The sequence below is a fragment of the Monocercomonoides exilis genome, assembly GCF_001643675.1.
Source record: "Monocercomonoides exilis strain PA203 chromosome Unknown scaffold38-1042076, whole genome shotgun sequence".
Lineage (NCBI taxonomy): Eukaryota > Preaxostyla > Oxymonadida > Polymastigidae > Monocercomonoides > Monocercomonoides exilis.
This window is the reverse complement of record NW_027150583.1, coordinates 982,501-1,006,273: the sequence shown is the minus strand read 5'-3', so window position 1 is coordinate 1,006,273 and position 23,773 is coordinate 982,501. Positions and strand designations below refer to the sequence as shown.

Genomic DNA, 23,773 nt, shown 5'->3' with positions numbered 1-23,773 from the left:
ACATTTTATTCCATGAGTTGGATTTCTTCCAATTTTGTTGCCTAGGAAACATCAAATGCCGAAAAGGAGTTTTGCTAATGAGAAAAAGCAAAACAGGTGAATGCACTTCTTGAAGAGAGAAGAATTCTTTTTTTAAAGCAAAGCGAATTAAATAAAAAAAAACAGAGAATGTGAATGTGTGTGTGAATGAATGATCCTGTTTTTTGTATTATTTTTCTATTTTCTGTTTTCATTCGTGATGACTTTCAGGATTGTTGAAGAAGAAAGAACTGAAAAAGCAAAAAATCAAAAAGAATTGATGATTCAAAGCAAAATACAAACAAACAGCAGGAGGACATGGAAAACATGTTTCATTGCAAAATGAGTCAACAAGGAAATTTAATAAAGGCCATTTCCAACATCAAAAAATACAGGGTTCAACAGCTGGAGGAATAACAACAATGACTGATACTAACCTCAATCTTTGGTGTTATTAGGCTTTATACAGAAAAGCAGTTTGGATTCAATTGCATGATGATTGGATTGAAAATGCATCAAAGTCAGCTGTGCTCATGAGCTGAATCTAGATGAAAGCGAGCAAATAACATTATCTTCAATAAGCAAAAATACTTGAAGTTATGAATCAGTGAATTCAGCTACTGTTTTCAAAGAATGAAGAGACCTGAAGGGAATTTTTATTCATTGTGCGAGAAATCCTTTTGCACAAACGCAATCTTCACTCAGTCAATCGGAATCTCTTCGAAGGGCTTTGTTGCCATATCTTGTCACAATGGATAATAAATGTGAATTCAAATTCAAATCAATGGATTTTTCAATCCTCCATTTTCCCCGTAAAAGCCGCACAGCCATCAGTGAAAACGCTCGCCATTTCACTCATAATTCATTTGATTCTATCAATGTGTTTCATCAGTAGCATCTTTGTATTCGATCCATTATCGGTCTCTCATATCCTTCAACTTTTGAAGTTGTTAAATCTGCTAAAAAGAAACAACTTACAGCCGCAGCTATTGTTAATTCTGAATGCATCGATGACAATCATCTGAAGGATTTGCATTCAATTTCATCGTAATCATCATCTTCTTCTTCTTATTCCACTCCAAACTTCAATGCATGATCAACAAAAAAAATGATAATAACCTATTATCTTATATCGCTTGATGATGGTAATATTTCACGGTTGATTTGCCTTCGTGATCCAAATGTGGTTGTTGTGTTTGTATCGCCTGTGGAGCTGCAGGCAGACGTGGTGGAGTGTCTGAAAAAGCTTCTTGTGGCCAGGGCAGTACAGCAGTCATCTCTTCGCTCAGCTCCTTCGTCTTCTTCGTCTTCTTCACTTGGAGCAGCACGCCGGACAGCTTCGCCATTCTGGAGGCGGAGAAGCGAAAAGAAGAATGCAGCAGGAGATGATAAACCATTGTTATATTCATCAGCTCCTGTGATTGACTCTTTAAATACTTCGGAGGAAGTGGCATCATACATGTCGGAAGCAGCGATGGACGACGTCCAGAGTCTGCTGGGGTGTATGAAAATCACAAGAAGTTGAAACTGAGGGAGCAACAGACGCTTCGAGGGATATGTTGTAGTGCGACGGGCTGTGTTATATGGGTGTATTACGTGTGCGTACGATGTGGCGCTTTCGGCGATGCTTTCGGTTCTGCTGATGACTCCGCTTCCGTCGCTTGCAGCGTCGGTGTGCACGAAGTCGGGGAGCAAGCGGATCTTTGCAGCGGCAGACGTGAATGCGTTCCAGTCGATCTGCGATCTCTTTGACCTGTCGCTGCAGATATGGTGATCGCCGCAGTCGAGGCGCGTGGTGGTGAAGCTGAACGAGGAAGCGATGGGGCGGGGGGTTGCAGTGTGTGAAGTGGGGGAGATTGTGGAGAAAGGGTTGAATGCGGTGGGGCTGAGGAAGGAGGATGTGGTTCTGTCACCAGCAGCGATTGTGCTGGAGGTGCTGGAGGAGCGGGAAGAAGCAGAAGGAGGTGATGGGAATGAGGAGAAAGGCGGGTATCCGACAGCGCACAGAGAGTTTGTGGAGAGAATCAAAGAGAACCAGGGGAAGCTGGAAGAAGCGATGGCACCGTTGATTGTGGAGGCGCTTGGGCTGAGTGGGCTGAGGTTTGTGAAGGCAGAGGCTGAGGTGGGCGCATACAAGCAGCATTCAGTTGAACCAGAAGTGCGCAGCTCTTCTCCATCTGATGGTATCCAACAGGAGAACAGGATAGCAGAAGAAGAAGAAGCAGATGGGTCTTTGGGCATATCTTCGGATGGAAGTGCAAATGGAGTGGGGAAAGATGAGGAACAGGTGGAAATTTCAACGAATGGCTTAGCAATGAATGAGGAATAAGGGAGAAAGAGCAGCTTGATTGATTTGAAGAAGCAGAAGGAGGAGGAGTATGAGAATAAGAATAAGAATGAGAATGAGAATGAGTATGAGAACGAGAATGTGAATAAATTGGGAGAGGAGAAGAAGACTATAACGATGAAGAAGGAGAAGAAGAAGGAGAAGAATAACTGCATAACAATGAAGGAGATGATTGCGAAGAGTTAATCGAAGAAGATGAGTGTTGAGTTATATGAGAAGCCGGATGTGTTCGGAATGTGAATACCCAGCCAGCTCATCAGCCTCTACAAAAGAGTCACCTCTGCCAAATAAACTGCTTTTTCTCTCTTTCTAGCTCATCTTTAGCTTGTCAGGTTATACTGCTTGCAAAGCAGGTTGCAGAAGTCACGGATTCCATCAGTGAATGCAATAGAAACAAGAATCATCTCAAAACTTCTGGCTCTTTTGAAAAAGGATAAAAATGCTTCTCTCTCTTTGCGGTATTCCTGTTCATGATCAATCTTTATTCATTCAAAGAACATCTAAAAAGAAAAATTAATAAAATAAAAAAAGTCAAACCATCTTTTTTATCTTGAAATATTTTCTCATCTCCAATGGATTGGTAATTATCGGTCCAACAGGTTTTCTTGTTCTTAGAATCCATTGTGAAGTTGGCTGTGATATCAGATGAAAGCACATTTTCCAAATGAGCTCCTTTTCAAAGACTTATTCAACACCATGTCTTTGTTGATAGTTTTCCAACTTGCTTCGTTCAAAAGACAAATGAGATTATTATTAAGGCCAGCTGAGTGTTTCTCTCTGCTAGCTTCCTCCTTGGTCCAACTCCCAATTCCATTTTCTCTTCCACAAAACAAACCCTGCGCAAAAGAAATGCTTGGCGTGTCATATTTCTCTTGATATGAACAAAAAGTTCAATTCAATCTTTCTGAAATTCTGCTCGCCTTTACTGCATCTTGCTTGAGTTATTTTTCAGTCAAAATATAGCAGTCGATGTTGCACCATATGATTTGCGATATATAGCCAAGTTCATATTTCATGCAATTTTTCCCACTAATTCACTTTTCACAAGAAATCAATGCAAACAACCAATCGCTCCTCCATCTGTAGACAAAATCCATGCACTTCTGAAGTGTCATAACTCGCATGGGTGTATCTGTAGTCGTTGGACTAAGCAGCTCAAACATGCTCTGGCTGTCGCAAATCATCAATCAAACATCCTAACTTATTAAATTATAGGTTGTGAACCCTTATTTATTTGCTGAAAAACAAGATTATTTTGTTTCGAGATTTGCTTGTTTTGAGGCAAAAATCATGATGGCAAAAGAGGTTTTGAATCCTGTGTTATTAAAAAATTTTGATTTTGTGTTTTTAATTCTTTTAATTCGAATATTCAACGAATATTTCGAAAATGAATTTATTTGTTGTTTTGAATTCATTTTGCGATTTCACAGCCACCTTCAAAAAAGCAAATATTTCTCAGTTTGCAAAACGTGATAAGAAATTGTTGGTTTAAAAAATAAATGCTTCTTTTATCTCTTTGATTTTTCAATTTTTTAGAGACACTTTCACAGTTGGGGCATTGCCCAGAAAGCGAGCAGAAACAGAAAATCGGGGAAATGAATGAAATTATTGATGAAATGAATGTTGAAGAATTCAAATCAGTTTTCACAACAAGAATGTTTAACAAAATGGACAAATTGATTGAGGAAAAGAAACTGCAATTGGGAAATGCAATTTTGCTACTGAAGCATGCTGGATTTTGCAAAGCATTGAAAAGAATTTGGATTGAAGAATTTGAATATTCAACATTGAATGAAAGATTTGAGAAGATGATTTCTGAAGAAGAGGGAAAAAAAGATGAAAAGAATGAAAAGCTTCTGACTGAGATCTGCGAATGCTATCTTTTGTTTAACATCGGGACTTCATCACAATTGATATCCATTTGTGTGCCTTGTCTCCTGAAAATTGCGTTGAAGAAAGAGGAAAACAAGGAGACTCTGAAAGAAGTGGAAATGACATTATTGGCTTTAGCAACTTTAGGATTTAATGTATGAAAATTTTTTTCTTATTGATATTATTTATTTTTCTTCTTTTTTTATGAGTTTATCGAACAAAAACTGTATTTGGAGGAAATCAAAGAAATCATCAAATATCACCAGGAGCATCGCAACTTGACACGACTTGCCTATCAGTCTGCAATGCAATTTTTGATTCACAGATTGTTCTATGATATGAGCTTGGAAAGTGTTATTGTGAATGAGTTGCATTTTGTGAGAGAAGCAACAAGAGAATTAGAAGAGCTGGCAAGATGTGTGGATTGGAAGAAAAAAGAAGGAGAGAGAAAAAGAAAAGATATTAAAGAAGAGCTTGCTATTACAAGATGGCTGCAAATATTTGAGTTTTTCTTTCGCTTCTGCGGATTAAGGAATGAAGAATATATTGAGCTTTTTAGCCGCATTGTCCAGGTATATCGAGTAGCAAAGGATAATCGCAGAGATATTGGTAAAAAGTGCATTTGTTTCTTGGGAAATGCAGCAGAAATTAGAGATGTGAGAGTTGAAAACTTATTAAAAGGAGGAGCAGTTGATGTTTTTTTGGAGGAGATACAGAGGCAAACAATGGACGACGAAATGGTTCATCGTATTTTAATGTTTTTTGTGAATGCTTCAATGCAATTGAAAGAAGAGGAAAGAAAAGAGATGAAAAGGAAAGTGTTTGAAAAGATGGAAGAAGAAGGATACGAAGACACCATCACAAGCTTTCATGAAATATTTGATTTTCTGTGCAAAAAATATTATGACGAAGCGCTGTTGAATGTTTCTGATTTTCGTGTGAATGTTTGAGAAAATTCATTGTATTTTGTTTCTCATAAGTTTGGATATTCATTTTTCATCATTTCACAAAATAGAAAACAATTAACCCATATTTTTTGTGAAAAGACAATTTTTCAAAGCTTCAAAATAAATAAACATGAATCAATTATCAACCAAAAGGCAGCAGCAAGATGAAAATGAGAATGAAACTGCCAGTGTTCAAAGCACAATTATCAATAACATCAGCTCTCTTTCCTCCGAATCACAAAAATGCTCATTTCATTTTCAGTCACATTTGCACATGATAAAGGAAACCAGGAAAATTTGAATTGATATTTTCTTTGATTATTAGCAGAATCAAATAAAAATAGTTGAAAAAATAATTTTGTAAAAATAAAACATTGTAATGATTAGCTTCAATTGTTCTGGTGAAACGAAAAATAATCGATAGCAAAATTAAAGAAGGTAAAAATGAAATATCTTTGAAGTGCATCCAAGCATCTGCCAACAGAGTAAATCAGCTTCAAAGAAGGAAAGAAAGAAAAGTCATGAATTAAGAAATGTTGTGGAATAGTCTTTATTGGCATGCTCTCAAATCTGTTCATTCAAGGCTTCACAAATAATATCTTCTATGCAAATGAAGCAAACCTTCATGTGGAATTAGCAGTCTTCATCCATTTCTGGTGCATTTAATTCAACGCTCGCCCTCTCGCCTTCGTCTTCAGCTGAAATGCATTGTTTCATTCGTGATGGCAATGGATCTCGCTTCAAATAATAAATCTTCATTATTCCCTTCCAGATTCTATCTTCATCTTCAAGTGAATTTTCTTTCCACTTTTCTTCTGAAGCTTCTTTAATATTTCTTTGATCAAATTCATTGTCTCTATCATTTCTTCATCATCATCTGCTGTATCATCGGGTTCATTATCAATTTTATCGAGGCAAATGATTCGTCACGCTTCATCCACTCTGGCACTTCACTTCCAACATAAACTTTCCAATAATCTGCAATCGTTTTCTCATCCTTATCTTTAAATTAATTGTTGCGCCTCATCCATTCTGGAGGATCTGTCTTCACATATGCAATCCACTTCATGGCCATTGTCCTTCCATCCTTATCTTTAATTGTAATTCCATGTCTCATCCACCTAGGTGGTTCTGAATGGATTTCGCGAATCCAAAACATGGCCATCGTCCAATCATCCGTATCTGTGATCGTTATACTATGTCTCATCCACTCAGGCGGCTCTGTCTTTTTCTCCAAAATCCACATCATCGCAAATGTCCTCCCATCCTTGTTGCCTTCCGCGTTATCCATTAACATCCGCAATGAAGATTTTGCTCGAACATTATCTATTCACAGCATCGCTGTTGTTTTCCCTTCCTTATTACCAAATTCGTTGCTAAGCCTCATCCACTTGGGAGGTTCTGTCTTCACATTCGCAATCCACAACACTGCCATTGTCCTCCCTTCCTTGTCGCTAAGTGTAATATCGTGTCTCATCCATTCAGGTGGTTCTGTTTTGACAAGATAAATCCAAAGCATGGACATTGTGCATCCATTCTTATTGCAAAGTGTCACATCATGTCTCATCCAGTCTGGTGGCTCTATCCCAACATTCTCAATCCATAGCATGGCCATTGTCCTCCCTTCCTTGTCGCCAAGTGAAATTTCATGTCTCATCCACTCTGGTGGTTCTGTTTTCACAAGCGCAATCCACAACATAGCCATTGTTTTTCCAAGAATATCTGCAAATATATTATTGTGCCTCATCCACTTTGGTGGTTCTGTCTTCACAAGCGCAATCCAGAACATGGCCATCGTCCATCCGTACTTATCTTTCAGCGTCATATCGTGTCTCATCCACTTTGGTGGTTCTGTCTTCACATTTATAATCCACAGCATCGCCATTGTGCATCCGTCATTATCCGAAATCGTAACGTCATGCCTTATTTCCCATGATGGAACTGATTTCTTCACAGAAATCCATCTCATTGCTTTCGTTCTTCCAATCGCGTCCTTTTTCAACGCAAGACGCTGTAAACTAAGAATATAATGGATATGTTGTCTATTATCCCCGGACATTTCAATTAAGGTATTCTATCTGCAATAGAAACCGAAAAAATAAAAATTGTTGGAAAATAATGTTTTCAGAATATATTATGTATTTGATCATAAATCATTGATTCTTTTTTTATTTTTTAAAAATAAATAAATAAAATTAAAAATGTGAAATAAAAATTTTTGTTTGCATTCACTGGAGAGATATCACTTTGAGGATTTAATGTGAAAAATGATCATTTTTCACGTTAATCTTTATTTTACATGTTAAAAAGAAATACAAAAAATCGGAAAACCCAAAAAAGAAATAAATTCGAATCGCCAGTAAGCAAATATTACTGAAAACAAAAAAGGATCAAAAAATTAAGAAACTCTAAATCAACATAAATCATAATAATAGAAAAGAAAAAAATAATACATATATAAAAAATATAACAAAATTATTTGAAACTTTATGAATGTTTATTAAAATCAAAGTTAAATGTATTAAAAATAAAGCATAACAATCTGCTTTAATCCTCAAGAAAAGGCCCTTGTGGATCTGAAGGAATATCAATCTGTTTTGTGGTTGTTCCTTAATCAGAAATATTGCTTGAGAAAGCAGTATTTTCCTCTTTTCTCCTCATCCCCCTCTGAAAGTCTGCATTTATCGAAGTTAAAAGGCTCTTCTTTTCTTCGTATTCAGTAAGCAGCATCTTCTTCCTCCATCGTCTTCGCACAAAAAACAATGCCACTGTAAACCCAACACCAACAACCACAGCAGAAACAGCAATTATCACAATCATCATTGTATCGTCAACCACACCAGAATTATTTCCTTCACTCACACGCATAGGAATTGTTGTCAAATCTTTGTTGAATGCTTTCTCAGTTGAAAACTTCAGCACAACATACACATCCGATCCATCACCACGCTCCACGGCATCCAGAGGAAATATCGCAGAAACTGCATTCTCATTGCCACTGTTCAATTTATTTGCCACTGCAATTTCTGCCAATTTGTCTGTGAATTTTCCGGCATTAGTCTGGTTTGCGAGCAGCGCCATCAAAAGATTACAGTTCAAAAGGTATTTTCCCTTCAAAGTCACTTCATATTTCTCTCCACTTTTCGCACTTGAAACATTTACAGGGCGAGGTGTAAACAAACTCGACATCATATCAGAGGGGAAACCAACAAGCGAGCAAGTGTCGTTTTCAATCCAGAAACTGTCCGGAAATTCCTCGTTGATTTCTTCTTCCCTTTGTTCATTTTGCGTCCTGAGATCTGATTTTATGCTTCTGACTTTGGATTCTAAATTTGTTGAGCTTCCAGCATCTTTTATAAGCTCAATAGAACCTTTATCATCATTTTCCTGTGCTGCTACGCTTTTGCATTTAATATTGTGAGCAACGCTTGGAAATGTCTCTAATTCAATAGAGTTTCCTTTCAACGATCCAGGATCGTTAAACAGATAGCTGTTTTCAGAGTTAATAGCTCCCTCGAGCTTTGTTCTGAACGTTGTATTGCGCACATATGCTAAGCTATCAACATAACTTAAAAAAGAACTGCTCCAAAAACAAATGCCATTTGAGTCGTCTTTCTGCGAATTATCAGTTGAAGAAGACACATTCACATACAAAAAGCTGCAACCTGATATTTCAACATTGCTACATCTATTTGCAGCCAAAAAGAAGCCTTTTGCAGAGATACGCGAATTGAAGGAGACGTTTGTGTTAACGAACTTAAGAGGAACATGAAGAGGAATCGAAGATTTTTCATCGTGCGATGAAGTGTTCAGATTTGAATGAGAAGAAGATAACACCTGATGAATTGAAGATATGTTTGAGGAGTAGGATGTTGTTGTAAAAAGTGAAGTGGATTCTATGAAGTGGTTATGCGTACTGCTTTTATAAAAACTCTTTTCCTTCGCTGAAAACAAAATCAGCGATTTTTGATCATTTACTGTTATGTTGTTGAAGCTGCATTCATTCAACTGCACATTCACTTTGCTTTCGTCGACCAGCTCGGAACAGTCAATGAAAAAAGATTCGTTTCTAAATAGAACTTTATTAAGATTCATCGAAGTACATAAGAGCGTTCCTGCTTCAATTTTGAATATGGTTGGAATGATCATTAATTCATTTAAAGATGAAATGGCACAGCGTTCAATTTCAAATGTTCCTTCATCATCAATAAGAAAGAGACAGCTCACAGGCAAATTGGCAGTGATCTTGATGTTCGTGTTATTCATTTTGCAATTTCCTTTGATAATCACATGATCATCCATCGGTTCGTTGTTTTAGAAAAGATTTGCTTTTTGCTCAATTCCTTGCCGGCTATTTGCTTCCTGTTCGCTTTTTTCAAATAACAGCCCAGCTATATCTGCTTCTCCTTCCACAGAAAGTGAATTCCACGTAACAGAACTGAATATTGAAGGCTCGCCAATGATACGAAGTGTGAGATGCTCATCCTTGTCTTCTTCTCCAAAGATTTGCATCTTTCGAATGAAATCTGGAACATATTGAGAGGGATTTAGAACTTTCTGTGAAATTGAAGGTGTTGGAGATGTCAAATGTGTCATCGCATAACTCACAGTGCGGCAAGGATTGTCTTTGCTTCCACAGTTAAAGATGTCCCAACCACTTTCCTGCTTTACATAACCATCGTTAATGCGCTGTGAATTATTGCTAGATGAATGTGAAGAAAAGGTTGAAGTTTGCTCAGTTCTACAGTTCTTTTCCGAGCTATCATATCCGCTAACATAAATAATTGAATTTCGATATGTTAAAAACTCCAGATAATCAACAACTTTTCCTTCTTCTTCGCTTTCAGCCTCGATCGAGTTCTGTTCTTTCCAAAGTGGATGATAGAAATTGATACTAAATTTCTCTAATTCTTTTTTGTTTGAGACGTTTGGACATCTGATGAAAATGTCGAGCCCGATATTCGCCTTGTTTTCGAACAAGCAAACTTACTGAAATACAAATGGAAACGTTGACGAATCAAATACCAAATAGATTGCTCCTCCTTTCGTTTCCTTCTCATGAAGTTGTGTGTCAAGACCATCATTGCAAAAGGTGCAATTTTTGAATAATAGCTCGGAACTCTCTTCAGCTTCATCGTCTTCAGAAGCTGTTGAAGAATCTTTTCCGTCACGCTTTTTCCCGTTCCAGTAAATGCATCCTCCATAAGGCTCAAAATCATCGAGACTCATAAACCCACTTAATGATGAGTTGTGCAATTCGAGCTTTTGTCGAGCGCTTTCTCTGCTTCGAAGAAGTCGTCCTCCCAAAATTTCCTCTTTTGCGTTTCCAGAAGATCTCTCTGAATCTGCCAGATCATTCATTTTGACGAACGATAAATTCGATATCAAGATGGTCTGTCTGTTCCTCTGATCCATCCATTTTGCGTCTTGAGTCTTATCTGGAGAAATAGAGATCAGGTCGTGTTTAATCTTCACATTTTCTATTGAAACGTCTTTCAACTGCAACAAATCTGCATCAGATACAATGTTGAAAAAAGCTGTAGTGTTCAAAGTCTTTTCCCCTTTAATGCTCAGATTATCGAAAGTCACATCTTCTCCTTCAATATTAAAAAGCATATATTCAATGGACTGTTCTTCTGTTATTGAAGAAAAGGAAATAATCTTTTTTATCCACAACGAAGCACCTCTGATAACAGTTATAGCATTCTTTGTGTTGTTTGTCATTGGACGCAACACAAGATTAATTCCTTCGAATTTTACACTTCCGTTTAACAAGATTACTTCTCTCCAGCTGCTGCTGTATTTAACGTTCACTTCCACTTTCCCTGGAATCCCTAGTTCAGTCGACGAGCAGATTTCTGCCTTCTCCAAAATAGAAGGCAGCGTCAGATACGCAAGGTCAACAACAATCAACCTGTAAGGCTCTTCAAGATGAGCCCATCCATATGACAAAGAACGGCACGGGAGATTGAAAGTTCCACAGCGGGTAAAATCTACTCCACGAGACGACGAAATATATATCGTTGAGTTGCTATATACAGAAAGATATTCCTTTATACTGATGCCTTCTCTATAATTCCAAATATCAATGCATCCTATTTGAGTTCCATCAACAGATTCGTCAACAAAGCTGAATATCCTTTGGATGTTAAAATCGAGCAAGGAGTATGTAAAAAACTGTACATCTCGATATTTTTTGGCAGAATTATTGAAAAATGATAATTGGTCCAAAATTAATGATGCATCTTTTAAAATGCTTATTGACAATGCACCTCCGCTTTCAACAGCAGAACATGATTTAAATGAGCTATTTGTAATTGCAAAGTGTGTTCTATCATACAATGAATATTCAGCAAAGCCACCAAACGGTGAAACAGTTGTTATCAAATTTGCAGTGATATTTCTAACAGCAACATAATTTGATTGATAAAACGCTCCTTTAAATAAAACAGAATATTCATGATGGGTGCTGATATTTTGAAAAATGCAATCGAGAATAGTTAGTTGTGTTGAAATGAAAATACCAAGAATGGAACGAATTGCACCTGCTGGTATGCAACAAAAAAGACTTCCAATTATTGTGAGAGATGCATTATTAGCCAAATGGAAAAAATAAAACCATTCAAATGTCGCTGGTGAAGATAACATTTCATGAGTAGCTGAATATCCTCTTCTATTGTCACATGATTTGCTTTCGTTGTCATACTAAAAGATAATGTGATCAAGAGAAATTGTTGAAGGGTTTTCATAACTTGTTGTGAAAAAAATAGAATTATATGGATACATCTCCATTTTTGGGCAAAAAATAGTCAGATTCATCACGTCGAATGCAGTGTCTGAAAGAATAAAAACTGCTCTAAACAACACATCAAAATCAAAAGTTCCGATCGAAATTATTCCACCGTTGTTTCCATCGATCTCTAAATCTATTCCATCTATTATGCAATTTGCATCTTCAAACGTCTTTGCATCAAAATTGATTGAGAACTTCACATCTTCGCTCTTTTCAACACGAGTTAAAGCTTGAAAAACATTTTGACACGGTAGCTTTGTTGAAGAGCCACACGCAGCATTGTAATTGGCAGTGGAATCCAATTCAATGATGCGCCGAGTAACTTCAAGTGATTTTGCGAGAAAAATAATTTCATCGGGCTTGCTTCTTCTCATCTGGATAACAGCACCTTTTTTCATCTCGGATGTTTTGCATTTCGAAAACAATTTCGAACCATCTTCGTAATCAGATTCACTCACAACAAAAGCATCATGCCCATATTTAAATGCCACATAAACAGTGAAATAGCACATATATACAAAAAAGATTCTGGTTGAACGATCGTTCGTTTGTTTTCAAAAATACTGAATCCGTAACAGCAACGTAAATCGCTCCTCCATGATCAGCCTCGCATCTGGAAAAAATCACACTCAGAAACAAGGGCCTGATCTTCAACATCTTTCAGATAAAGTCCGCCTCCGCTTCTTTGCGAATCGTATCCCATAAACGCACTTTGCACGCAAACTGGTTCGACTTCTTCTAAGAATTCGTCTGGATCAGAATTCCACTTTGTTTGCATTTTTATGTGGTTGCCTTCACATGGAAAATTGTTTCTTTCACGAATTTGCGAGAAATAACTTTGATGCCGAATTGTGCAATTTCCATTCAAGTCAGCTTTTCTTTCAGGTATCTTAGTCGCGCGGTGCTCAAATATAACGCGTGCATCCGCTTTCGAACTGCAATTAAAAAATAAGCATTGCCTTATTGCTGGGAAACGAATGCTGATCACATGAACAGCTCCAGCAGTTGTTTCTTTATTTTTATTTTCATTTTCACAGTTCACATAATAAAAAGAAGTGTTTTCAAGGGTGACGTGTACATTTCCAGCCTCAAAGATAGCTCCTCCAGACTTAATTTTGTTCTTGCAACTTTCAAAGTTGCTCCTCTTCACAGTTAGTGTAACAAGCGTTTCATCTTGTGTGTTAACAAAGATACATTGGCCAGATTCAGAACCTATAATTCTCTTCCAAATGCAAGAGTCAAACGTAAATTCCTTATCAACTGAAGGATCCAGTACAACTCTTTTGAGTGTTTTATTTGTGTAGTGCTTATTTGCCCATCGAGAGCATGAAATGTGTGTTGCGTTAAAAGTACCCAGCGAGCGCGCATCAGCAGAGATCGAAGGAATTAGCACGCCATCATACACACCGTACACATGATTGAAAGCAGAATTTGAAATTGTTATAGAGCAAGAGTTTGACTTTTGTTCTTGCATGCTCGCATTTGGATTTGCACTGATATTGAAAAAGGTAGAATCAAGAAGCTCCAATGTCGATTCAATTACAGATGAAGCAAAAAACGTTGACGATATTAAAACAGATGAAAATGATTAGGATGACACAGTAACAAGAACAGAAGGATTCCAAACAGGAGAATCACTTTTCATGAGCACAAACGAATTCATTTCCAGAAATCCCGTTCTTGATGCAAACGATATATTAACTAATCGCAAAATGCTTCCTGTTTTGGCAAATGAGCAGCCTAATTGTTGTTTTCTCGAAAAAACAATGCAACTTACAACAGAAACATTCGAAAAGCCATCTTGCCAAATAGTGGAATCTCCATAGCTGGGAATAATAAACTCTCTTTTGGTCAAAATTGTTGAGTTTGAAATTTTCATTTTCGTAAGCAAACAGCTCGCTTTGTTGATTGTTTGTTTTTCAAAATTTTTGGCGAGCTTATCTTTTTTCAGCGAATGGCCACACATGCTGTGTTTGAAACTTAAAATATTCTCGCCAAAGTCATTGACGTCAAACGAAAAATTCTGCTTCAGAGCTTCAACCGGACGATTTTCATCTTTGTGCAAAATATTCAATTTATGTTCTGTTTTTGCGCAATTAGCCACAATATTAAAACGCACCTAAATAGCGTGTTTCGCATATAAGCAAATAGCAATCATCTTTCATTCATTATGCGCAAATAAAGAATTTTTGATGATTTCTATGATTGTTTATTAGGGTGAGATCAAATATATGCAGAAGAGATTCATCATTTTTATTTCATTTTTTTCAAATTTTCTTTTCAATACTTGTAGATTCGCAAACAAAGCGAATTTCTTTTTTGAAGTTATATATGGGAACAATGAAGATGGACAATTATTTCCAATTCAAAAAAAAATATTCTACGAATAGAACTGAATCAAATTTTAAAAAAAAAAAAAAAAAGAAGGAAAAATTAAAAAAACGAAAAAGATAAAAATAAAAAGAAAACCAACTGAAATGGAATTTCATTGCTGAAGTCCGTGAAGATAAAACTTGCCACACGTTACACAGATTTTCATTCGTCATTTTTCAATTTAGTTTGTAATGCCAAATTTTTTTTAAAAAAGGAAGCATAGGAATAACAATAAAAGATGAATGATAATGCATTTTTAAAAAAAATCTCGAAACAATTCGTTTTTTTGATCGTTAAAAGTGATATTTTCACAATTTTTGACTGATAATATTTAATAAAGAATTTAAAAAATTTTTTGTTTTGATTGCATAATTTTAAATTCAATTGAAATGCCTTTTTCATTTTAAATAATCTTTTGTGTGTGAATCTGGAAATAATAAAGAATAATCTTATGGGGAACAAAATAAAGAGTTATTTAAACTCTTGGAAAAAGCAATGCAGCCAGAAGCAATGGTGCAATCTCTATTTAATGGAGTTTGAAAATGGTTCGGTTCAATATTCGTAATGCATTTTGATGAGGATTGCAGCATTTGCAGAAAAGATTAAACTTTCAAAGATATTTTGACAGAAGGAGTAAAATGAGCAAAATTACTTTCATTTATTTCCTTTTGCATTTTTATTTGTGTATTTTAGGTTTCATATGCGTTTGCTGCTTCAATTACAGAAATTCTACAATTTTTTCTCCAAAAGTTAAAAGTTTGAATGATTTTTGAAGTGAAAAATTATAATCACAAAATAACAATAATAATAGCAGAAAATAACAAGCATCCTGTTCTTTTTTAACTGAGATTTGTTCAACAAAGCCTTATAGCAACTTTGTGAGCAATTTTCAGTAAGAAATTTGGATGTGTTCAGGGTGTTCATTTTTTCTGCAAGATTTTTATTTTTCTCATTTTATCTTTTTGATAAGTAGTGTTTTATATCTTGTGTGCCAAAAATCGATTGTTATTGTTTTTAGCATTACAGTTAATTCTGTTGATTGTTGATAGTTTTTATTTAGAATAAAATGTTATGAACGTGATAATTCTTGTCAAAAGGAAAGACTATTTCTTCTTCGAACTGTTTTAGAATGTTATGAGGCTAGTAAACAAAAAATATGATGATAGCAAGCTATTTTTATGAAATTACAAAAAGAAAATTGTTCATCCTTTTTTTCTTGGAGTAGCTGGTTAATTGCGAGTTATGCAAAAGATGTTGATTGCATGACTGTATTATTAACAATTCATAGGGACATGGTGGCGAGCCAATTTATTCGGCAAACCGTTGCCTTTTATTTGTTCATCAAGAAGGAAAATAAATTTTTGAATATTCTTCTCTTTTTTTTTGAAATGAATTTCTTTTAGAAAATGTTTTAATCAAGCAATAAAAAATGAGAAAAAATAAATAAAAATTCCTCCAAATCTACCAAAAAATCTTTTCTTAAATAATAAATAGTTTAGGTTTTTCACTTCTTTTCTTTTCTTTTCTATGAAATAAGTTGGCTTATCTCTTCTTTTTTTTTGCTTTTTCAACTGATTCAAAGGCAATCTTTTCCATTCCAGCTGGATATGTAGCCAACCAGGCATACTTTTTCTGATTTTTTTCAATTTTCCCTCCTTTCCCTTTCTTCTTTTGTTCACTTTTTTTCAATGCCTTTCTTCCTTCCTCTCTTTTCCCTTTGCTTCCTCTTTCTCCTTCCTCTGCCCCTTCCTCTCCATTTATCCCCAACGACGACTTCCTCATCTCCTCTGCAGCAGCAGTTATTGAATTTGAGGAAGGAATTAATTCTGGGAGCGCTGGAAACGCAACCACAATGCAATTTGTTGCGCCGGAAACAGGAATTCGATAAATCAGCGGGAATTTCGTGCGGAGTGTCTTCAGATAGGATTCAGAGGCAGCAGAAGAGCGGCAGGCAAAGTTGACAAGAAGAATTGACTTGGAGGACGTGATGTATGTGTGCTGGGGAAAGGGAAGAAAAAGAGAGAATAAAAAATAAATAAATAAATAAAACAAAAATAAAAATAAAATTAATTAATTAATGAATGAATGAATGAATTAAAAGAAAGAAAGAAAAAATATTTTATCCCAAAAAAAGGCAAAAAAAGAAAAAGCTTTCTCCTTCTCCTTCTCCTTTTCTCTTTCTCCCTCTTTTTCTTTCTTTCTTTTTCTTTCTCTCTCCTCGCACACCAATGCATCTACAAATTCTTCTGTGCAGAAAGCTGTCGGAGGACAGCTCTGCCCATCAGCCACAGCACTTTTCGAGTCAACATCCAAAATAAGCACATTCGGCGGATCTGATGAAAATGATGATTGTGAAGAATTCATCACATTTTCGGAGAAATTTTCGGTTTTCGGAGAATTGCTTGACTTTTCTGTCTTTTCTTTCTCTTTCTCTCCTTCTCCTTTCTCCTCTTTTTCTCTCTCCTCCTCTTCCTTCTCCTTCTCCTTCCTCTCTCTTCTTTCCTTTGCCTTTTCCATCACATACTTCAGCCCATCACACACGACACACCGATAAAGCTGTTCATCTGGCTCAAAGCCAAAATAGGAAGTAGCAATCTCCGCCATCAGCGGATCGATTTCCACCGCAGTCACATTGAGACGCGGAATTTTTAGAGCGGCTGATGGAGAAGAATTAATTGCGGTATTGAGCTGTGTTTGTGGAGATGAATGTTCTGATGATTGTTGCTTTGTTTCTCTTTCCTTTTCGCCCTCTTTCTCTTTCTCTTCTCCATCTTCTTTCTCTTTCTTTTTCTCTTTTTCTTCATTCAAATATGATTTTTGTGTATTTGTTCTCTTTCGATATCCAAAATGAGCCAAAAGGGCAGAAACGAAGCAGCCAGCGCCAAGTCCAATGATTGTGACACGAAGTGGATTGGAAGAAGGAGAAGAAGGAGAAGGAGAAGGAGAGGAAGAAGAAGAAGAAATATCATTTTCTATTTTAATTGAGTCAGAAGAGGAAGATATGAAGTTATGCCAAATGTCTGGGTAGGCAGAAAGAAAGGCAAAGGAAGCAAGAAGAGCCTGTTGATAAGAAGCAGAAGGAGAATAAGAAGGAGAGAAAGAGGAAGAAAAAGAAGAGGAAGATGAAGAAGGAGAAGAGGAAGAAGAAGGAGAAGAAGAAGAAGAAGAAGCGAAAGAAAAGTTGTTTGTGATTCTCATTTCGCTCTGAACAAGATGAGGGGTAGAAGAGAAGATGAGCTGGCGAAGACAAACAGGATTAATATTCTCATATGAAGAAGAAGAAGAAGAGGAAGAAAAAGAAGAAGATGATGATGATGATGATGATGATGAAGTATCCAATGAAGATAAAATGCTAAGCAATTCTTTTCTTTCTCTCTCTTTCTCTTTCTCACTCAAATCTGACTCACAAATACCATCTTCGTCTTCTTTGTTCGCAATCACATCTTCCACAGTCACTTTCCCACTCAACTCACTTCAGAAGAGAAGAGAAGGAGAAGGAGAAGAGAAAATTAAAGAAAATAAAAAAAGAGAGAGAAAGAAAGAAATAGAGAAAGAGAGAAAGAGAGAAAGAGAGAAAGAGAGAGAAAGAGATAGAAATAAACAAAACGATTTCATCATTCATTAAAAGATATAAAAAATCCACACCTGTATCCAGTGAAGATAACTTTTCTGTGCAACACTTTGTTTTCAGCGATGGAGAGGAAAGGGACAGAGCCAGGTGAGGCAGAAGAAGGAAGAAGAGGTTGAATAAGAGCAGAAAGCTGAAGAGGGAAAGAAAGAAAAAGTGAAAGAGAAAGAGAAAGAGAGAAAGAAAAGTGATATTTGCAAAAAATGTTAAAATTTTTCATTTAAAAAAACTGCCAATCATTTTACAAAAACAAAAGAAAAGCAAAAAATAATCACAAAATATTCCCTCTCATAATTTTGAAATCGCCTTTCTTTAAAAGGAATTATAACAAAATTGGGAGGGGAAAAAAAAACATATTTATTTTTATTCTTCCAAATAATCAAACCTCACTTTGCAGCTCATCAAAAGGAGGATAAGAATGGTTGTTGTTGTGGAACACAAAAATTGTTCGTTCAGAACGAGCTTGCTTGACAATGGTGAGACGACCCTGGAAAAGGAAAGAAAGTGGAATGAAATGAATAATAATTAGGAGGGAAAAGAAAGTGATTGAGGGAAAAGGGGAGGAGGGGAAGAAAAAAAGAAAGGGAGTGAAAAAGGTGTTTTTAATGTTTAAACTAAAAAAATAAGGACTAAATGCAAATCTATCAAATAATCATTAAAGCACAACAATATTCATTTAATTCTCAATAAACATTCATTTCCACTCAAACATACCTCATCTGATGCAAACAACCAGTCATTTTCTCTTCCTCTCGGGACAATAACAGCAGCTGCTGGAAACATTTGACTTATTTTCCCATCATTTTTCCTCGAGCGAGAATTTGATGCCGGCAAATCGAAATACGATTTCGGAGCATCGACCACGTGGAAATAGAAGCGCGGCTCCAAAAGAAGCCCCGAAGGAGGCACTCGGAACGAGGGAATCACAAAAAGACGCTGTTTGTTCAGATTTCTGCGAAGTGAAGAGACAAAAACAGGATATGTGATGTGAGAAGAAGAGGAAGAAACAGGCAATTTGTGAAGGAATGAAGAAGAAGGGAAGAGATATGACCATTGGTAGTCTTCTATGATATCAATCAGAAAAGGGAGAAGCATAGGAATTGTTGGACGCGATGATGTTGATGCCGATGGAGATGTTGATGTAGATGTGGATGAAGAGCTAACAGATTCTCGTTGATCTTCTGAAGCATCAGAATAAAGGAATGTGTTGGACACAGGAAACGATACCGATGAGAACAGCTGTATTGTAACAGAATGAGCATTTTCTGAAAGCCCGCTTTTAGATTGATCTGATTGTGCGTCATCAGCTCTGCAATTTGTAGGCTTGGTTGCAATAAACACAACAAATGGATCGCCCTGCTTCAATTTTCCTATCATTGGCAAGAAAGAAGATAGCGTGCAGTATGAAGGTGAAACTGAAGAAAGAGTGATTGAAATATCAAATTTTCTCTTCATAAAAGTGCGAAGAAGGTCAACGAGAAGTGATATTGAAAATGAAAAGCACGTGGCATATTTCCCTTGTTCGCAAATCAACGACAAAGAATTATTGAAATGAGAATTCTCAAAATCAGAATCATGCTTATCTTTAATTGTTGTAATAATTAAATCAAAAACAGTATTGAAAGTTTTTGATTGCTGTAAAAGTTCAGTCAAATTATTTGATTCAATTGCTGCAATTTTTTCATCTGATAATAAGTACTGAGTTAATGTAGAACGTTTTTCAGCTAAAACAAGAAAAGGATCAGATGCATCATTTATTGCAGGTCGAACACAATAATGAAATATCGAATTAATAAATGTTCTTAAGGAAAATAATTTTTTAACATCACAGAAGATAATTAACTTATAATTGTCTGAAATACAAACGATTCAAGCTGTGTAGGAGCAAAAAAAGTTTTTTCCCATAAAGTTAAAGAATCGGTATAGAAGTTAGTTTGCATAAATTTTTTGAATCTCTTTCAATCAATTAACAGTAATAAAAACAAAAAATTGAAAATCAAATGGTGGTGTATTTGATCCAAACAAAAATGACAAAATTCCTTTCTCAAAAAGAAGCAATAGCTCTTGGTTTGTTTATTTCCTTTTTCGTTTAATTATTTTTATTCTTTCACCACAGATGAGGCATATTTCACAGAATGTTCTGTGTGTATTGTTTTCAATCATTTCAATAAATCGTTGATTTTATTTAATACTGCAAATTAAAATTAGTATACTGTTGACCAATTAATGGAACTTGCTGGTCAAAGTGTAGCACATGTTGCATATTCTCATTTTACTGATTGCAAAAGTGTTATTGTCATCTGCGGTCCGGGGAGTTTGCTTTTCATTTATTTATTAATTCGTTCATCAATTCATCTTCATTGTTTCGAATTATTAATAAAAAGATAATGGAGGAGATGGGCTTGTAGCAGCAAGGCACCTTCATTTCATGAAGAAAAATGTTCAGATATTTTTACCAAAGCCAGGAAAATCTCAATTGTTGCAAAATCTCGTCAAGCAGATGGAAATGCTCCATATTCCTATCATTGCTTCATATGATTCTTTTGACATAATGGTTGATGCATTTAGCAAAGCTGATCTTATTTTAGTTTGAATCACATTTTTAAAAATTTTATATCTATCTTTGTTTCCTCTTGATTTTTCAAATTATAAATATATTTTTCTATGCAAAGGATGGAATTTTTGGTCATTCATTTCACCCGCCGGCAAACCCACAGTTTGCTTCAATCATTGAAGCAATGAAGAAATGTGGAAAGCCAATCATGTCAATTGATATTCCCTCTGGATGGGATGTAGAGAAAGGAGATGAAGCAGGCGAAGGGATAAATCCCGAAGTTCTTATTTCCCTTTCAGCCCCAAAGTTGTGTGCTTCGTTCTTCAAAGGGCATCATTATCTGGGAGGACACTTCGTTCCAGAGTATGTATTTGTTCGTCTTTTATTTGAATTTTCATTATTAATTAATACTATTCCCTTGTTTCATGATTTTTCAATGAAACATTTGGAATTTTCCCCTATCTTTTTAATTATCAATTCAAACTAAAATCCTTTTCTTTCTTTCTTTGTATATCTCAACTCTTTTTAATGAATGCAATTGTCAGATATCTTCAAGAGAGACACGAACTGAAACTTCCTGATTTTCCTGGATCGGCTCTGTTTGTGAAATTTTGAAAGAAAATAGTTCATATTTATAATCCTTTTTGTTGATTTCTGTTGTTTGTTTTTTAGCTATGCTTGAAATGACTTTTGAAACAGTAGTTGTGTTTTCCATGTTTCTCGAGTGTTTTCTTTGTAATATTAACAAATTAATGTTGAGATGGGTAGTTCTCTTTTTGAGAAAAAACTGAAAGTGAAGAAAGAAGTTCATGTCTTTTCAGTTAGCCATCAATAAATAATACTGATGATATTCAATCGAGATAAGTGAAAAAAAGAAGAGTGTCTCATAAAATGAAATGAAAAGATAGTTCTTATTCAAATGAATTTTCAAATAATTTAAGTTCAAATTAATGTGAAAAATGAAATAACTTGTTTCTTTGATTTTAAGCCAAACATTCAAAGAATTGAAAATTCAAAAAGAAAAGCTTCAATCATTCTTTTAATGAAAATAAAATAAACAAAAACTTGATAGTGTTTCTTTTCTTTGAATCCACTTTTTTCCAATTGGATAATTTATAAAAATTTTTAATTTCTGTTGTTTTTTCCTTGGCAATTCACAATCAACACAATTGTGATAAATGAAACTGAAGAAAATAGAATAAAATATGAGTCATCATTCTTGAAGAAATGTGAAATCGCAGTTTGAAAAAAATGAAAAATGAAATTAAATAAACTGGAAAAATATGAAAAATAAATGAAACTACACTTCTCCCTAAGAATAAAAGGGAAGGAAAGCGAAAGAAATGATGTTCAGCAATCGCATCTAACGTTCAACGAGAGTCAAAATCAACCAATTCTGATATGAAAAATGATTAAGAACAATAAAAGAAACAAGCTAATCACATCTAAAAAAACTTCTAATTTAAAATACACCTTTGTGGTATTGAATGACAAATAACAATAACAATAAGAAGCAATTATTGACTCTTCATATGCAACACATTCGCTCTACCTAATTGCGAACAACATTCCATTTCTCTTTCTCTTTCTCCCTCTTCACAAACATTTACGAGGCAACCAACAATAAAAAGGCAACAATGAAAAAAGAAAAGAAAAGAAATAATTAAAACTGTAATTCAATGTGATGAATGAAAAGAAAAGAAAATAAATAAAAGGAAACATATGCTCCGTTAGAAATTTTGAACAGCAGAATAAAAAATAAAATTAATAAATAAATAAAAAGAAGTTAAAGTTAACCAAAACATTACAATTTTCAAAAGAAATTAAGAAAAGAAAGAAAGAAATTTAGTTAGGAAAGAAAAAACTGTCTTTATCTTTAGAAAATGAGGTCAAAGATATAAATAAAACACACATTTTTAGTTCTGCGATATCAATTGATAGCAACTTTGAGAAGAAATTGATGTTTAAACTCCAAAAAAAGAAAAAAATACACCTGAAAGAGCATTTTACACAGACTCATTTAGAGCAAAGTTTAGCAAAGTTCAAAAAAAAAATTAAGTAAAAATTAAGCAAAGTTAAGAAATACAAAGAAAATCTCATCGTAACTGCCACATCATCAGTTATGTTCTGAATGACTCTTAAAAGAAAAAAGAGAAAAAGAAAAAGAAAAGAAAAATTGATCAAAAGAAAGAATTCAATGACAACACTTTTGAAAACGTCGATTTTGTTGTTTCTAAGCAATTTACAATTAAACATTCAATTTATTAAATTTTCAGTCTGAACTCAAATTTTAGTTGATGAAGATGGTCATGGAGAAGAGAAGATATGAAGAAATGGAATATATCATAACAATTAATGCTATTCATCTTTCTTTCTTCTATTTTTTTTTTTTCTATCTTCCTCTATCCTTCTTCTCCTCCTCCTCCTCTTCATCTTCATCTTCCTCTCTTCTCTCTTCTTCTTTATCTCATATAAGACGGCATCTGCTCTCCACCTGCACCTCCACTCCCTCCTCCACTCTGCATATACGCCGGCTGCGAATACGGTGCTGGTGGTGGAGTCATCCTCTGACTGCCCATTGGAGGTGGAGAAGGATAGCGATCATTCCTCATCCCCGTCCCCATCATTTGTGGCTGGCCATACGGCGTCTGCTGCATATAAGGTGCAGGCTGAGTATAAGGCTGGGATGAGTTGTGGTGATGGTGGTGCCTTGGCGGAGGAGGAGGGACAGCATGATGAGCAGGTTGCACTGGATATACCGTTGGCTCAGCTGGGGCAGCAGGGGCAGTCGGATAAGAAGGAGCAGAAGAGACAGGGGCAGATGGGTTTATTGGAGGCGGTTCAGTTGGGTATGTGGCAGGGGATGGCACTGCTGAATATGCAGCTGTCCCTGCAGAAGACATCGAATGCTGATGAGGATTGGGATACGCTGGTTCAGCAGCCATAGGCATCGGAGGAGGAGAATGGTAGATTGGATTGGAAGAGCCAGGAGCAGCAGCCATATTTGAAGAGGGAGGAGGAGATATCCTTCTGTTTGAAGGGGCAGTTGGGTATTGTTGCTGAAGGGAAGGATCGGCAGGGGAGGTTGGATAGACAGGGTCAGCCAGGGCAATGGGCTGAGACTGCTGGGCAGTGGGGAAGGAAGGCTCTGCTATTGCAGATGAGGAAGAAGATGATGAGGAAGAAGACTCAGCAGCATATGATACAGAAGAGGAAGAAGAAGATGATGATGATTCAGCCA

The 23,773-nt window shown here is 35.7% G+C and overlaps 9 protein-coding genes across 9 annotated transcripts in view; 3 read left to right on the top strand and 6 right to left on the bottom strand.

The window, feature by feature from the left end:
• Nucleotides 1-1,126: 1,126 nt before the first annotated feature.
• MONOS_7128 (uncharacterized protein) lies at nucleotides 1,127-2,865 on the top strand (the record flags this gene model as incomplete). Its single annotated transcript, XM_067877430.1, has 3 exons — nucleotides 1,127-1,520; nucleotides 1,584-1,690; nucleotides 1,802-2,865. 3 exons carry the CDS (start codon nucleotides 1,127-1,129, stop codon nucleotides 2,345-2,347), a joined length of 1,047 nt encoding a protein of 348 aa, XP_067723317.1. The 3' UTR covers nucleotides 2,348-2,865.
• A 622-nt stretch (nucleotides 2,866-3,487) lies between these two features.
• On the top strand, nucleotides 3,488-5,187 carry MONOS_7129 (uncharacterized protein; the record flags this gene model as incomplete). The annotated part of the gene is made up of 5 exons (XM_067877431.1): nucleotides 3,488-3,493; nucleotides 3,581-3,670; nucleotides 3,796-3,823; nucleotides 3,902-4,392; nucleotides 4,447-5,187. The coding sequence occupies 5 exons, from the start codon at nucleotides 3,488-3,490 to the stop codon at nucleotides 5,185-5,187; spliced, it is 1,356 nt and encodes a 451-aa protein (XP_067723316.1).
• A 1,006-nt stretch (nucleotides 5,188-6,193) lies between these two features.
• MONOS_7130 (uncharacterized protein) lies at nucleotides 6,194-6,475 on the bottom strand (the record flags this gene model as incomplete). Its single annotated transcript, XM_067877433.1, has 1 exon — nucleotides 6,194-6,475. The coding sequence occupies one exon, from the start codon at nucleotides 6,473-6,475 to the stop codon at nucleotides 6,194-6,196; it is 282 nt and encodes a 93-aa protein (XP_067723315.1).
• A 39-nt stretch (nucleotides 6,476-6,514) lies between these two features.
• MONOS_7131 (uncharacterized protein) lies at nucleotides 6,515-7,311 on the bottom strand (the record flags this gene model as incomplete). The annotated part of the gene is made up of 1 exon (XM_067877434.1): nucleotides 6,515-7,311. Exon 1 carries the CDS (start codon nucleotides 7,241-7,243, stop codon nucleotides 6,515-6,517), a length of 729 nt encoding a protein of 242 aa, XP_067723314.1. The 5' UTR covers nucleotides 7,244-7,311.
• Nucleotides 7,312-7,489: 178 nt separating this feature from the next.
• On the bottom strand, nucleotides 7,490-9,333 carry MONOS_7132 (uncharacterized protein; the record flags this gene model as incomplete). Its single annotated transcript, XM_067877435.1, has 1 exon — nucleotides 7,490-9,333. One exon carries the CDS (start codon nucleotides 9,331-9,333, stop codon nucleotides 7,795-7,797), a length of 1,539 nt encoding a protein of 512 aa, XP_067723313.1. The 3' UTR covers nucleotides 7,490-7,794.
• A 165-nt stretch (nucleotides 9,334-9,498) lies between these two features.
• Nucleotides 9,499-12,755, bottom strand: MONOS_7133 (uncharacterized protein; the record flags this gene model as incomplete). The annotated part of the gene is made up of 6 exons (XM_067877436.1): nucleotides 9,499-10,149; nucleotides 10,210-11,323; nucleotides 11,525-11,653; nucleotides 11,804-11,889; nucleotides 12,037-12,505; nucleotides 12,607-12,755. 6 exons carry the CDS (start codon nucleotides 12,753-12,755, stop codon nucleotides 9,499-9,501), a joined length of 2,598 nt encoding a protein of 865 aa, XP_067723312.1.
• A 2,949-nt stretch (nucleotides 12,756-15,704) lies between these two features.
• Nucleotides 15,705-19,433, bottom strand: MONOS_7134 (uncharacterized protein; the record flags this gene model as incomplete). The annotated part of the gene is made up of 5 exons (XM_067877437.1): nucleotides 15,705-16,348; nucleotides 16,577-17,822; nucleotides 17,996-18,111; nucleotides 18,364-18,465; nucleotides 18,693-19,433. The coding sequence occupies 5 exons, from the start codon at nucleotides 19,431-19,433 to the stop codon at nucleotides 15,893-15,895; spliced, it is 2,661 nt and encodes an 886-aa protein (XP_067723311.1). The 3' UTR covers nucleotides 15,705-15,892.
• A 556-nt stretch (nucleotides 19,434-19,989) lies between these two features.
• MONOS_7135 (putative AI-BP family protein) lies at nucleotides 19,990-21,251 on the top strand. Its single transcript, XM_067877438.1, has 6 exons — nucleotides 19,990-20,045; nucleotides 20,095-20,120; nucleotides 20,187-20,292; nucleotides 20,363-20,565; nucleotides 20,651-20,895; nucleotides 21,078-21,251. The coding sequence occupies exons 1-6, from the start codon at nucleotides 20,006-20,008 to the stop codon at nucleotides 21,145-21,147; spliced, it is 690 nt and encodes a 229-aa protein (XP_067723310.1). The 5' UTR covers nucleotides 19,990-20,005; the 3' UTR covers nucleotides 21,148-21,251.
• A 480-nt stretch (nucleotides 21,252-21,731) lies between these two features.
• The window catches only part of MONOS_7136 (uncharacterized protein), a gene marked incomplete at its 5' end in the record, with an annotated part of 6,234 nt that continues 4,192 nt past the window's right edge, over nucleotides 21,732-23,773 (bottom strand). The window contains one exon of the mRNA XM_067877439.1: nucleotides 21,732-23,773. This exon is cut by the window's right edge and continues 1,489 nt beyond it. Coding sequence (XP_067723309.1) covers nucleotides 22,995-23,773 — 779 coding nt within the window. The 3' untranslated portion in view covers nucleotides 21,732-22,994.

Bases quoted from the DNA above. Each gene is read 5' to 3' on its own strand.
- MONOS_7135 (XM_067877438.1), top strand. From the start codon at position 20,006: ATGACAAAATTCCTTTCTCAAAAAGAAGCAATAGCTCTTG. The intron at 20,121-20,186 runs GTGTGTATTGTT...AATTAAAATTAG, and splicing joins CATATTTCACAGAATGTTCT to TATACTGTTGACCAATTAAT. The intron at 20,293-20,362 runs GTTTGCTTTTCA...ATTAATAAAAAG, and splicing joins TGTCATCTGCGGTCCGGGGA to ATAATGGAGGAGATGGGCTT.